Source organism: Camponotus vicinus, unplaced genomic scaffold (assembly GCF_025532165.1).
Source record: "Camponotus vicinus isolate PSW18456_S1 unplaced genomic scaffold, iyCamVici1.0 SCAF_2, whole genome shotgun sequence".
Classification (NCBI taxonomy): Eukaryota; Metazoa; Arthropoda; class Insecta; order Hymenoptera; family Formicidae; genus Camponotus; species Camponotus vicinus.
In genome coordinates this window covers 4,665,732-4,681,533 of record NW_028141956.1, presented here as the reverse complement: position 1 = coordinate 4,681,533, position 15,802 = coordinate 4,665,732, and the positions used below count along the sequence as shown (strand labels likewise).

At 30.9% G+C, this 15,802-nt stretch overlaps 2 protein-coding genes across 7 annotated transcripts in view; both read left to right on the top strand.

The window, feature by feature from the left end:
- Positions 1–10,108: 10,108 nt before the first annotated feature.
- On the top strand, positions 10,109–10,906 carry Nd-13b (NADH dehydrogenase (ubiquinone) subunit ND-13B). The gene is made up of 3 exons (XM_083089933.1): positions 10,109–10,256; positions 10,418–10,579; positions 10,660–10,906. The coding sequence occupies exons 1-3, from the start codon at positions 10,236–10,238 to the stop codon at positions 10,831–10,833; spliced, it is 357 nt and encodes a 118-aa protein (XP_082946059.1). The 5' UTR covers positions 10,109–10,235; the 3' UTR covers positions 10,834–10,906.
- A 1,871-nt stretch (positions 10,907–12,777) lies between these two features.
- Positions 12,778–15,802, top strand: part of LOC145966122 (uncharacterized) — a 72,660-nt gene continuing 69,635 nt past the window's right edge. For 2 of the 6 annotated variants that reach the window (XM_083089928.1, XM_083089931.1), the window contains exon 1: positions 12,780–13,518. The gene's annotated coding sequence lies outside the window, so the exon portion shown is untranslated. Of the gene's footprint in view, positions 13,519–15,802 lie in introns of all 6 variants that reach the window. The other 4 variants (XM_083089929.1, XM_083089927.1, XM_083089932.1 and 1 more) reach the window with 3 other exon arrangements.

Here is a 15,802-nt window from a genome sequence, read left to right as displayed (position 1 = left end):
ACCGAAATATTTCCTTAACAATGTTAGAATTAAATATATTTCGACCAATGCTTTAAATATTCTCAATCCTTGTTAATTAAACAATATACGATTTAATCGAGAATCGATAAAATGATAGGAATACAAAATATTAAATAATCACTTCGATGTTTGCAATCTTTACGGACAATAATTATTATTTTAATACTTAGAGTCACAAATATATTCCATCCGTGTTACTTTATCACTACTTGACAATCTAAATATAATTTAGGGGGGGGAGGGGATTCTGAGAGAACACGAAGTAAAACAATCGAATTACAGATGCAAATAATTAACGTAACGAAATGCTCCGTGATAAATTGTTTAATTAATAATCAATAAATTAACGTATTTCTGTTATTTAATATTTCGCGTTAGTGTATATTTTATAATATATAAAATATTTCAACGAATTGTCGATAACACGGTGTTCGACATTGGCAATATAAAATATAAACAGTAGTACACTATACGTTACGGCTTTGTCATCATTCGCACGATGACTCTCGAGTAATAAAGTAGTGGTGAGAAACGCTTCGTATATTGTAATTTTTGTACTAAACATGATTACGATTAGTATCGAAACATAATTTGCTATAAATATTAATAATTAAAAATTAATTAACTTTTGATAAACGACATGAAACTGTATCGCAACGATAAATATTTATCGAATCGTAATCATTCATTACTGCGAATAAAAATTGAAACAGGGGATACATGAAAGGGGACAAGAGAATTAAATATATTATGATTTTTTGATCATCGATGCTTATTATAATATTTCTTTAACAATATTAGAATTAAATATTTCGATCAATGCTTTAAATTTTCTCAATCCTGGTTAATTAAACAATATACAATTTAATCGAGAATCGATTTAATGTGATAGGAATCCAACATATTAAATAATCACATCGATGTTTGCAATCTTTACGGACAATAATTATTATTTTAATACTTAGAGTCACAAATATATTCCATCCGTGTTACTTTCTCACTACTTGACAATCTAAATATAATTTGGGGGGGGGGGATTGTGAGAGAACACGAAGTAAAACAATCGAATAGATGCAAATAATTAGCATAACGAAAGACTTCATGATGAATAGTTTAATAAATAATCAATTAATCTTAGTCAATAAATTAAAATACTTCTATAATTTAATATTCCTCCCGCAAATATTTTATATTACAGAAAATATTTCAGCAACGAGAGAATTATCAATAACACCGTGTTCGACCTTGATAAACAGTATAGCTATTGTTAATATGTTACATGGCTTTATTATCATTCGCACAGTGACCTTAAGTAGTGACGTGAGAGACGTTTCACATATTATCAAATTCTTTCTTTACATAGTCAACCTTGGCGATGTAAACAGTACCGCGGTAATGTTTCTGACTTACGATCATTCGCTCAGTGGCTCTTGAGCAGTGAAGTAGTGATGTGATACATTCCATATATTATCAAATTCTTTCTCTAAACACAATTGCAAGTGCAACGAGGAACTTTTCGCGAATGAGTGTAAGTGCAACAAAGAATTTAAATGAGTGCAACGAGGATTGGAGTGCCACGAGGAAAAAGTGAAGAAAACAAAAGAAAAAAAGGAGGTTTTGGAAATGGATGGACCAATGAAAAATGTGATGTAAGTCATTAATATAAATTATTTATTACATTCATTATTTATTATATTGTTGCGTCCCCGCGTCCCGTCCCGCTGTATTCGTCACCCGTTGAATTCTTTCGAAGAAGATCGTTTCCGCGCGCGATATCAAGATATTGTTATAAACAACGACTGTCAAAGAGTCTGAGCCCAGCTATCAAGCTGTGCGGACGCGCGTCTATTTGTGATCCATTTTACGATTATTCTGAATTCTTATATGTCACTCGCGGTTTATTAAAATTCTTGTGCATCTTAAATCGCGTTATTAGTTACGAGTGCACGAGCGTCAGCGTATGCCGATTGTGTCGCGTGCGTTCGATATATATCGCGTTCGATATATACCGCGTTCCGCGGACGCAACAATATATAAATTATTTATCAATAATATATATATTCAAAATATACATATTTCTCGTTTCGTTTTATTTCTTTGATTGTGATTTAATGTAACAGTAAGTGATTTTAAATTGTAACATATATAATACATATACTTATAAAAAATATTCCATTTTATTTTAAAATAATTAAAACATTTATAAAATTTTTTATTAATTAATATTTTCAGATACTTTTATGTCTTATAAAACATTTCAAATTAATATATTTATTTAAATATTTCACATATAAAAAAATAGAAATTTTTTTATTTATCATATTTTTAAAAGTTTATATGTAAGAAATATAAATTATTTTGTAATTACGCAGTTTATAATATTAAAATATATCTATTTAAAAGTAAAAATGTAAAAATTAATTGCGCGCAATAATTAAATTTAAAATCAATTATTTTGAACATTGCTTTGTATAATAGATATTCTCTCATCCTTTATATTTTTATTTATCGTTTATATTTGCGAATTTAAATTTATGTACTATATTACAAAATAAATTTCAAATTATGTATTATATATAATATAACCCTCCCATGGGGTACACCTTGTCGCGGTGGGAGGGCTTAGTACTTGGATGGTGCCTTGAGGTTTATCTTAAATTTTTTTATTTATGATAAATCTTAAGGTGCCTGAATGGGAAGCTAAGTACCCTTTCGCGTCGTCGGTGCCGTCAACGTGCCGCGGACGGCAAGCGCTTCGTTACCGCGTTTTCGCGTTGTAGTATTCTCGCGTCGTCGCGTTTTCGCGCTTCCGCGTTGGACTTTTCGTATAAAAATCCCAATTTCATTATTGTCATGAGTCTCTACTTCCGATGCCAACTAACTAGGATTTCGAGTTTGCACACGTTGCTACGCAACGTACACTCGTGCTTCGTGCTTCGTCAAGTGATTCGGCCCGAATTAGTTAGAACTCGATCGACTGCTCGGAATGGTCGTCAATGGGTCCCTTCTCTTTGCTCGTCTACAGCCACACGCACTGCGTGTGTTAACCCTGTCGAGGAGTCGAGTGAATTCCCCTAGGCACGATTTTCGCTCGGTAAAAGGGGTTGCCTCCCCATTTTCTAAATTGCTGAATGTTAGCATTTAAAAAATGTGGGTATCCTCTTCTTTTGCCGTCTACTAGCCTGGTGTAGCATATAGCAACCGCGGGAGGCATAATATGTCCGGGCGGAGCACCTGAAATCGTGCTTAGCGGGTCCAGGTTCGATACGAGATAAGATAATTATGCGCGAAGAAGAGTTGATGAACTTTATTTTCCTCTATTTCCGTCAATCGTTCCGTCTTCTTTCCGGTTCGGGCCTAGTCTTTGCTAGTTGTATCGTTGCATTCCCGACCTGTTGGCTCGAAGTTGATTCTCATGAAATGAAATGGGATTTTCGTTCGTACCGAAACCGGGAGTGTCGTACAAAGTATATATATATTAAATATATACATCGCGCGACCAAATTTTTAATCGTACCGAATTAGTGCGGGAGTGCCGTTTAGTATCGCGCGTAAAATAGCGGAAATAGCGATATAAAAATATCGCTTGTGAGTGCGGGAGTGCCGTTAAAAGTATCGCGCGTCAACAACATGAGAGGAGGAGGAGGCCTGGGAGAGGAATCTTGCATCGGCGGAGCAACCTGATGGTGAATATCTATTATTTATGTATCAATTGTTATAAATCGTTAACTTGTTATAAACAATAATTCGATCTTATTATTTAAATGAATTAAAGAGAAAGATTTTTATAAAAGTCATATAAAATTTTCTATTTAAAAAACAGTTTCAAAAATTTATAAAATTTTTCCGTACGTGTTTATCTGCTTATTATTTTACACATCGGATATAAAATTCCGCGCGATAAAAATTTTTTTAAATATTAATTGAATTTTGTAAGCATTATTATAAATGAATTTTATATTTGTATGTTACAGACAACTAGCTTCGATAACAACAACTCCGCTGTTGCGCATCAGTGCCGGTGAGTGAAAAAAACTTTTATTTAACTTTAAGGTAACGGATTCGTAGAGATTGCAGATGTAGATGTAGATGTAGATTGTAGATTGATCCGTTGCCTTAAAATGGATGAGCTATGATTGATTAAATTAAATTAATTAAATTAAATAATTAAATTAAATTAATTAAATTAAATTAAATAATTTTAATAAGTTTTTTCGAACTTATGTTTTGCATCTATCGCGAAAATATATTGAAATATTAATTAAAAAAAAAAGGAGATCAAGAAAAGATTTTTTTGTAAAGATTTTGTCTAATTTATTAAATAAAGGATGCATTAACAATTATCAATTTTATCAATTTTTGATGCTAATTTATTCTTATAATACACACTTATCTTCTAATTGCTCATAGCTCATCCATCGTAGAATTTGTTTGTAGATATTGTTTTTAAACTTTATTTTAACTTAATATAAAGCCAAATGATTAATTAATTAAATAATTTGTAATGTAATAAATACACACATTAATTTTATATTTTATTATAAAATATAATTTATAGAAATTTGTAAAAATTTGTAGTAATTTGGCTTTATTTTAGTTAAAATAAAGTTATATTCAATATTTAACGAACGATTGTAAAAACGAACAATTGTTACTAAATGAGCGTAAATATTTCACGCTCTTTTGCCGGTAATTATCCGGCAAAAGAAGGAGTAATTATCTCCTTCTTCGATCTCTGATTAGAGATCGAGAAAGAAAGTGGCCAGGATCAACGAAAGGTAGGTTCAACTGGCCTGAAGAATACGGTTAGGGCACGCGGTTAGGGCACGTGACTAAAATATATACATGATTAGGTGAGGTGATGATTAGAGATAGGTTCTTCAAATCTCGAATAATTTTAGTTAATCAGGAAGTAGGGTTGTTAAGGCTATTAAGTAAAATCATTAGAATTCTTCTATTAATATTAGGGTTGTTAGGGCTCTTAAGATCATTAGAATTCTGTAATAGTAGGATTGTTAGAGCTATTAAAATTATTAGAATCCTTTAATAGGGTTGTTAGGGCTATTAAGTAAGATTCATTCTTTCTTTTAATATTCCAATAATCCTAGGGGTAAATTAAAATTATTTTAATTAAGTTGAATTTATTTTTAAAAACGTTGTTAAAATAAATATAACATATTTTAAAAATAAAAATGTTTTAAAAGTGAAATTTAAATTATCAAAATTATCTTGAGAAATATTAAAGAAATTGCATAATTATTAACGTTTAAGAAATCTTAACATGTTATATTTTATATTAAAACTTAAAAATATATGTGTATTAAATCAAATATAATATTAAATCCAAATGTTAATGCTATCAATATCAAATTATTATATCGATGTTATTAAATATTTCAATAAATGGAATATTATTATTTGATATTGATAGCATCATAAATTTGTAAATTGTAAATTGTAAATTATAAATAGTTATAATTGTATTTTAATTATAATCTAACATTGATATTTTAATTGTAAAATACAATACAATTATGACTATAATTATATTATATGAAATTGTATTTACGATTGTAAATTCTTATGTAAATTACACGAAAAATAATCGAAAGTATACGTATAATGATTACATAATAGTAATTAACATAATAGTAATTCATTAAATTAAAGTATTTGTTTCTGTAGTATATATTTTTGGAATATTCATAAAAGAGTAACTGTTTGTATTTTCATGTCAAAGAGTCATTAATAAATTCGGAAAATTTTTATATAAAATGTAAAAATTCGATGCTAAATTAATGATTAAATATAAGCATTATAAAATTTGATGGACGCCTTCGTTACAGAATCGCGAGTCAATTATTATAAATTTAATGATATGCTTTCCGTTAGCTTTATTTATTTATGAATTCCATACCGCGCGGAACTGAATATTCTTAAAATAAATTATTTAATTATGATTGCGAAAATACCGTGTTCTTTCCGCGTTCTCTTCGCGTCCTTATACAAGATTATCATTTTAACAGAAGAATTTTATCGCTGTCCCTCTCGTCAGATAATATTCCTAAATATTGCTAATTAAATATAAAGAAATGTCGAATAAGAGAGTGAAAATTCGATAAGATTCGTGATAAATCAACGATTAAATATTAACTTCACAAAATTTAACGATTACCTTATATTATAGAATCGCGAATTAATTATTATGAATTTAATAATTTATTTTTCCAGTTATATTTGTATTTACAAATTTTTTTTTTCGTATCGGAAAATATTCATAAATAAATTAATAAATTACCGTTGCAAAAACACCGTGTTTTTTTCGCGTTCTTTTTCGCGTTCTTAAACGAGATTGTCGTTTTAATAAAAGAGTTATCATTGTTCCTTCCGTTAAATAAACTTTAATGAAAGTTGCGTGGCTCGTACCGCTGAGGAGTCAAAACGATTTTCATCATGAAGAATTATTTCTCACCGGTTCTTGTGAGATCCATTCACGACGTCTAGTTCGGTGCCCTGTTAAAAATTGGGAATTTTTATTGTAAGATTGAAGGAACTAATCTCAGGTTTTCCTGGCAATTTCCGAAAGCAATGATTTCGGTAGTAATTCAACGACGATACGCTTCTTTAACGTCGAATTAATTTAAATAATATATATTTAGATGAGAGAAATGTATCTCTTCTTTTCTTCGTTAAAAATGTTCTATCATTACTAGGATTGATATTATTATTGTCTATATATATAATGCCAGAAAGATTTAATAGTAGATTGAATATGGATATAGCGTTGTGTATAAATTTTAGTTTTTCAAGTAATTTCATATTGTAATTAATTTGTATAAATTTTTTGATAAAAATGATTACGATCGAATATATTTTTAATTAATATAATTTGTCTCTTTTGAAAAATTATTTCTAGGTGCTGGGGATATTAACATTAATTTTTAGTTTCTTTTAAGAAACTATTTGCAGGTATTGGACATCCATCGCCATTTTGAAATATTAGTTTTTAGGTATATACCATTTTATATATATGTATAATAAAATACATGCACAAATTCACGTATCCAAAATATTTTTATAATTTTTAATAATGTTATATATTATATATACGCGAAATTATACATGAATGTTACATAAAATGTGCGAATACTTAAAAATTTCGAGACAAATCGAATGGATACCCCTATATCAGTAAGATATTGATTAAAAGAAAAGAAATTATTAATTTAAACGTTATAAGAATAAGAATCTAGAGAATTAATCCAGAATTAATTGTTTAAAATTATTTGATTTATTTTATTTTGCACACTGTTCGAATTGAAATTTTTTAAATCTTGCTGATATCGGATTCGATTCGTCTCGCGCGCGCGAACGGTACCCCAATTTATATGTGTTCGCACATTTAACACAAACTCCAATAATGCATGTATTTTATTATTTATAAATATAATCGTTCGTAATCACATTTCAATAAAAAAGGTCGTTATATCCATTTAATTTTCAATAAAGAAATATATTTCTTAATAATGGAAGAACATGCTTTTTGATGTGCATATCAATTTCGTGAATTGAAGATAATGGACGAGGGATAATTGTCGTTGATTTATTATTGAAATCACACACACACACATTGCTATCGGGAATAGTCCGGAAGATCCAGGATTCGTTCCCTCCTACAGTGAAGTTCCCGACGTTCAATGGATCACTTAACTTTTCTTCGCAGATTGATCTTGCGAAATCTGATGTAGACACAAGATGTTAATCGTTCTCCATTTTTAAGATCGCTCCTCTTTTTATCGGATATTACTGATATATCATTCGCGTATCTGCAATTGAATATTTTGAATATTATCGATTTATTTATTCGTCGCGTTTTATCGCGAATTTTAAATCGCGATTTATCTTATAAAAATTCGCAAGTAAATCGGTCGGTGAATTGTATATTCGCAAACATTACAGACCTCAAATGATTGTCGAAATATTTTTTATTTTCTATACTTACGTGATAATAATTATATCGCGCTCGTGTCTATTGAGAGCTTCGATTATTATATTATAAAAATTATACGTATCGCGATCAAATATTCCGCATATTATGGACTTATTTATTCGTCGCGTTTTCCCGTGAATTCGAGTCGCGATTTATCTTATAAAGATTCGCAATTGACTCGGACAGCGAGTACTGTATTCGTTAATATTACAGACATCAAATTGTCTGTCAAAATATCTTCGCATTTATGTGATAACTATATCGCGCGCGATTATAATGTCTATTGAGGCGCTTCGATTATTATGTTATAAAAGGTATACATATCACAATCGGATATTCCGAATATTATCGATTCATTTATTCGTCGCGTTTTCTCGGGAATTTTAAATCGCGATTTATCTTATAATTTAATCGTTGACTTATACATTGAAGCTTTATTTATCTTTCCACGTCTTTGAATATTGTTTTTAATAGTTCGTGCAAAATGCTGGTAGTGCAAATATTTTCTTCTATAATTTAAAAGACGATCAATAACTTTATTAATGACTGTTTTAAACTTGATTCTTTACATTATTTAAATCTTATTAAACTCTACAATTACATCGATTATTAGAGGGACTTTGAAAATCATTCGTTCTTTTATTTTATATTATACGTGGCCACAACGTGATTTTTAATTATATTTTAAAGCTTATAGAGCTCATTTCATCTTATTAAGCTAATCATGCGCGAAATAGGATATGTATTTTATTCTCAATCGTGAAATTCGTATAAAGTCGCGTATTAATCGCAAATAAATCGGACAGTGAATTTTATGTTCATAAACAATACGGATCACAAATGTTTGCCAAAATATCTTCGTCTGTCATCATTTGTGATAATAATTATATCGCACGCGTGTCTATTGATAGTTTCGATTATCATATTATAAAAATTATGCGTATCTCGCAATCGAATATTCCGATTATTGTCGATTTATTTATTCGTCGCGTTTTCTCGCGAATTTTAAATCGCGATTTATTTAGTAATTTAATTGTTGATTTCGAAGTTTATTCTATCTTTTCATTTTGAATATTTCCTTTGATAATCTATACAAAATGCGCCAGTAATGCAAATACTTTCTTTTACAATCGAAGAAACGATCAATAATTTTATTAATGACTCTTTTGATCACGATTATTTATGTTATATAAAACTTATTAAATTCTATTATTGCATATCTATTATTAATAATAAATGTCGCGTAATTAATCTTCGCTGAACAGTCTCGTCTGGACTATGTAAAAATTTTTAGTAAATTTTATATTATACGTATATTTTGGACATTTTCGTATAATAAATTATTCCATGTAATAAATTATTTTGTATTAAATTTCGAATTATATTTTATGTTAAATTTATATTATATTTTGTCATATATTTTGTAATATGTATTTAGCATAAAAATATTATGCATAAAAATATTATATTAAGCATAAAAATATTATGTTGGTATGAAAATTATAATAAAAATATATAAAAAATAATGTTAGCTATATCAAAATGGAACATATGAATTCTTTATATTTTATATAAAGGAAGAGACTTAAAATATTTTGCAACATCTATATTTTTCGAGTCTTAATTATAAAAACTTCAGAAGAATCAGTGATTAATTTGACAAATTCTATACATGTATTAATAATTAAATTTTTAAATAATTAAAAAAATGATTGATAAATATCAAAGATCAGTTTATTGTTAATTAAGAAGATTTATAGAAATTCGGTTAAAAATGTTTTTATCCCACAGCAGGCATTTTGTGTTTTGTAAATAAAAAGATATAAATATGACAATGAATATAGAAAAATATTTATTTCATCTTTGAATATTACAGTATCTTTCGCGATTGAATAATTTATTTACTATCAATTTACATACATAAGTATCTTGTTATACAGCACTGGTGCTACCGGCATTTCGTGCACATAGCACGGAACAAAACCAGAAATTGTGCACATTATATATTACCCTCTGAGAACATTCATGAACTTTAGCTTTGTAGTTCATGTCCACGTTTTCAATGTCCATAGAGGGAGTATCGCTTTCAGGGATCACTTAAAAGCAGGCCATGACACCTCTCAGTCTTCTCTCTGACCTAAAAGCAGGCCATGATATCTCTCACTCTTCTCTCTGGGTGTAGAAAGGAGTTTTTTACATCAAGTGTTAGGTAATATTTGTAACAATGGCAGGTGCTATTAAGAAGGTAAAATTTGTTTATAAACTCAGTAATGAAAACATTTAATTAGAATGTCATTTATCATAATGTGAATTTACACTATATTTAACGATTTCTTGATATATATTATTTTGTTGCAAAATTAATTTAGTATTTACTTTATTAATTTTACTGTTTCTTGTTTGCAGTCTACGAATATAAAGGGATTGGCTGTTAGCGCACAGCCTCATTTAGAATTAACTCCATTGTACAATAGAATTTTGCGGATGTTAGATAAGATGCCAAAGGAATACACTTATCGGAAAGAAACAGAAAAGCTTGTCAAAGATAGATTAAAAATAGTGAAAGAGGTGATGCTAGTGCTCGTTTAAAGAAACAACAATTTATGTCGATATACTATGTATCCTTCTTGATTAAACATATTTTGCAGAATGCTGATGTACAAGCTATAGAAAACAAGATAGGCTGCGGACAGGTAGAGGAACTTATAATACAAGCAAAAAACGAGATGTTGCTGTCAGAAAAGATATTAGTGTGGAAACCATGGGAAAAATTAATACAGGAAGCTCCACCTAATCAGTGGACATGGCCACCGCATAAGTAATTTAACAATATTTATTATAGATTTGTATATAGTGTGTGAAATTGCAAATGAAATATACATTGTCCATTATTCAGTGTAATATTTCATTCAATGAATATTCTATAACTTAAAATATATGCACAATAATAGAATACATAAATGCAGTAAATGCATACGTAATTGCATTTCTTCTGTAGAAAAAACAGAAGAAATTATATAACAAAAAAAATAAATAAATTTTAGGAAAAAACATCTCAGCAGGAAAAATAAATAAAAATAAATAGATAAATTCCTGAAATGTTTTTTATTTTGAATAATTATAAAATGAATGTACATATATTGTTCAACAAAATTGCAATATTTTATATTTGAATTTGCGTTTTTTTTCCTTATATTACATAGTGAAAGTTATATTTCAATGATTGCAATCGTTTCTTTTGGAAATTCAACATTTTGAGTTTTATGCATATCAATGTGTTTTATTCTTTATATGTTTATTGATTCATTATGGCGTAAAAGTATCGACAGATCCAATACGACGAATATCATATTTTTTTCCTTTATGTAAGTCTATATGATGTCTATAAGACTTATGATATTTATCTAGAAGCTTTATAATTTATTTATGAGTTATTTCCACATGACCGATTGAATTAGAATGAGAAGCGGGGATCAATGGTAATGTAATTATGATTTCCCGATTTAGCGAAGCAATTCAAGTTAGACAACGCCAGATGACGCAGCTGTGCTATAACAGCGTGTTTATGCGTGAACATCCCGTGTGACTAATGATTACATATGTATCTTACATGCGATTTATATAATTTTCTAATTAACGACTCATAAAATAATGAATTAAATATGAATTAAAATATAAATTTTATATAAGCTTTTACATAATCGCGCGAAATTTTTGAAAAGTTAATGATAGTTATCTGTATCTAATTAAAGTATAATTGAGACTTTAATAAGCTTTAATTTTTAAAAACTAAGTCATTATCAATTTATTTTCTGTTTCAATTTTCAAATTTTACGCTTCAGTCATTATCTTATTGTCGATAATATCGGTATCTTGTTCTTGCTTCTTTTATTTTTATATTCTTATATACATATGTTGACCCTAATAATCGCGCAACCGGTTGTTCGTATCGCGGTGGTTCATCCGAATAGTTTCCCATCGTTTAGACCAATCGTGATTGAGTCTGGCTAAGTGCATCGACAAAAAAACAGGACATATGCGATGCCCGGGGTACCACAATTTTATAATCATTCATTGAAACCCGACACGAACAATCTTCCCGTTCGAATAGTGCACAGCCAATATGTTCTCGTACTGTATTATTATGTCAATTTTGCGCGATTTACACTTCTATGAAAAAAAATATCTATCAAAGCGCGGAAAGATTCTGCTGCGAAATACTGTATCTTAATTGTAGTTGAAAAATAAAACAAATCGAGTTAAAAAAATAATTGGACTGGATGAAGAATCGCTCAGTTTCGACAGGTAAAAAGAATAATATTACATGAAAAGAATTTTTGTTTATTCTTTTTATTTAATATACATGTACAGAGATGGGATAAAGATTTCGAAATCAAAAATGTGTATTAAATATACATATATGTGCGCATATATTTATGTCAGATATTAAATATATTTTCTTTTTTTTAATTATATTTTTATTTTCAGCATGGCTAATATAACTGTCATTACATATATAGCAATACATAGACGAACATGCCTAGTTTAAAACAATCTTTAGTTTTTTCTACCGCGTTATCTACATATTACGTGGCTAAAAATCGAGGTCATTGGCTGATATGGCAATCGAAAATATAGCTCTAAATTCCAATCTATACAATTCTAATATTTGTCGCAATCGGCCAAGTTCTAAATGTACGACGCGCAATCTCAATTGTCGATGTTCCATGTTCGAAGCGCGGCAGTCGAGTTCGAATCTTCGGGGCGCGATGCGATCGCCATTTATCAGTCTCATTTCTCGCGGAAGAGAGTCGTCCTTGCATTTCCCTTGAAAAGCCACGGCGCGGAAGACTCGCGGGAGCCTCGAGGGGAGGAAAAGGGTACGTGGAGAAGAGCGAAATGGAAAAAGATGTACCGTTCTCCGACAGAGGTAAACGAGCGGCACGGCGCATGGCACTATTGCCCCCCTCCGCCTCTCCCCGCCGCGTCGCCCCGCGCCTCGCCGCGCCGACGTCCCTAGATTCTATGTCGCGGCGAGCGCGCGCGGCTCGCACTCGCTCGCGAGACGCCGAGGCGGCACAAGTGGAGCGGTAACGGTCGGTCACGTATTCGCGCACTCTGCCCTTCGCCGTCCCCCTCCCCTTCCCGGGCCGTGCGATGTAAACACGCGGCCGGAGTTCGACAGGTGGCCGCGAACGCGCGCGTCCGAAATAATTTAACGTCGCGTTCGACGAAAGAGTGATCGTGACAGTGTATGACGTATCCGTCGTCGCGTTTGTTACCCGTCCATCGTACGTTCGAGAGATCGAGAGCGCGAACAAAGTGCATTATTATATACCGTTCTACTCTACCGAACGGTGCGCACCGCGCACAGTGATCTCCCGTGCCAGTCGCCGACCTGGGTTCGCAGATTCGATTGTGTCGGGATTGAGGAGAGGAAGAGAGAGAAGGAGAGAGAGACAACCCGGCAGCGTCGTGGGAAAGGGAGCAACGACGCGGATTTATCGGTGAGTGTCGATTTTGCGTTTTAACCGTCAGAGATGCTCGATCGGCCAAGCGTTTGAAGCAGACTTCATGCAAAAGAATCTAACCTTAAGGATTAATATGAAGTATTTCTCGTGATAGAATGACTATTCATACAGAGAAAAAACGGATTGAACCGCAATAATTGAAGACGTCGATGACTTTGAGATGTCAACATGTTAATGTTTACATTTGTCGCGAAAGGTTTGGCTGATCAAATTCTCGACAAAATATGCATGAATACATAAAAGAACATTGGCGCGCTTTATGTTTAATTTAAATTTAATTCAGAATTTTTCCCCAATGAGGATAGTCATTGAAAAATCTACTACGCAAATTGATAATTTATTACAGATTTTGTTACTAAAATTTAAATGTATCTCTTGTGAATAGAATGATTATTCATATAGAAAGAAAAATAAATTGAAACGCAATGATTGAGAACGTCAACATATTAATGTTTACATTTGTAATGTTTATAAATGTTTATCGGGAAAGTTTTGGCTGATCAAATTTCGACATACGCATAAAATGACATTACTTTATGCTTAATTTCAATTTAATTTAAAACATTAAGAATTTCCAATAAAGATAGCATTAAAAATTCCATTGCGCGAATTATTAATTGGTTACAGACTTTATTACTAAATTTAAAATATATGTATTAAGCTTCTTTTTGTCGATTTTGATTAATTTATTTCACATATCGGTGAACACAGAATTTATGATCATCAAAAACTGATGACACTAATACTTCCTTCATAAAAATTATTGCATTTCAATCTGAAATGTATATTAATGCGTAGATGTTTCGAGATAGTGAAAGGATTAAAGCGCGCGCGCGCGCTTTAAAGCTCGGAATTTAAATTATGCGCGTGTCGTTCACGGTCGCGAGTGTGCATGAGTAATGCGCATTGAAATAATGCGACATGTAATTATCACGCTATACCATATACGCATGGCATTTAACTGGAATAATGCAAATAGACAAATTGTCAGTTATATTCGTGCGCGTGTCAAGATAAACTTCGTCACAGTGATTTATTCGCAGCGGTGAACGTGAGTTTTAATCGCTATCTTTATATATGTATTTTAATATATCTTAAAATAAAGAGATAGAACGTTTCTCTATTTTATTTGTACGTATAAATATAATGAGTTTTAATTTTAAATGTTCTTTTATAAATTCTATCGATATCATAACATTTTTAACGTGAAAAAATATATTTCGATAATAAATTTTATTAAATATAATATGATCGATCCGAAATATCTTAAAATTACTTATAATAAATTTATTATATAATGAATTTATTATAATAATTACTTATAATGAATTTATTTTTTCTAACAAAGAAAATTGTTTATGAAAAAGTCAATGCAACAATATGGTAATTTTTTGTAAATAAATTCGAGAAAATTAATTTTAAAGTTAAGAAAATTAAACTTTAATACACATATCCGATGTTGCATTCCTTTAATCATAATTACAATAAAAAGAATAGAACGTTGAATGTTCAATTTTGATGGAACCACGTGTTTGCACGTGACATGTGCACGTTGACATGGCGATCAGATTGCACGCTCTATTTCCATTCGTATCTTCATTACATGTGGCGTATCTGCACATGTGTCGTATCTGTGGGAAACAGGTGATAGTTACAAACATCGCCCCGGGTTCGCCACGATTAGTTTTCGACTACCTAGCGTGACGTTGACCTACTTTCGAACCATTAATCCACGATACGTTTTCACATTTAGTTAATTAAGTTAATATTGTATTTATCTGAGAGGTATGTCGATTGTGGGATTATTAGATTAGACGGACATACAATGTCAATTACGTTTTAAAATATTATTTACATTGCTCGAATAAAACAGCAGCTTCTTTTTGAATCTATGATAACATAGATTAATTTTTTAAATTGTTCGAAAAAAAGGAGGACGAAAAAAGGACAGAGCTTGTCATCTGTTTTTCACGACTCGCTATCACTGAATGTTCGCGACGCTATAAATCCCGAGACACGATCGGTGGTTCATCATGCGTGCTTTTACTTATGGCTGCGCTCGTTATACACATGCGTGCACGAGCGATATCGCGTGCGGATCTGTGTGCGTGCGCGTGCAAAGTTACGGAATGCGCTGAGAATTTTCATTGCGCGCGATCGGGATTTTTCATGGCTGCGTCGGTAGCCGCATCGCCGAGGTGAAAATAGTTATTTACCTATAATAATTTCCCTCCGCGGGTGATCAACCTCCGCGAGAGAT

Bases quoted from the DNA above. Each gene is read 5' to 3' on its own strand.
- Nd-13b (XM_083089933.1), top strand. From the start codon at position 10,236: ATGGCAGGTGCTATTAAGAAG. The intron at 10,257-10,417 runs GTAAAATTTGTT...TCTTGTTTGCAG, and splicing joins TGGCAGGTGCTATTAAGAAG to TCTACGAATATAAAGGGATT. The intron at 10,580-10,659 runs GTGATGCTAGTG...CATATTTTGCAG, and splicing joins GATTAAAAATAGTGAAAGAG to AATGCTGATGTACAAGCTAT.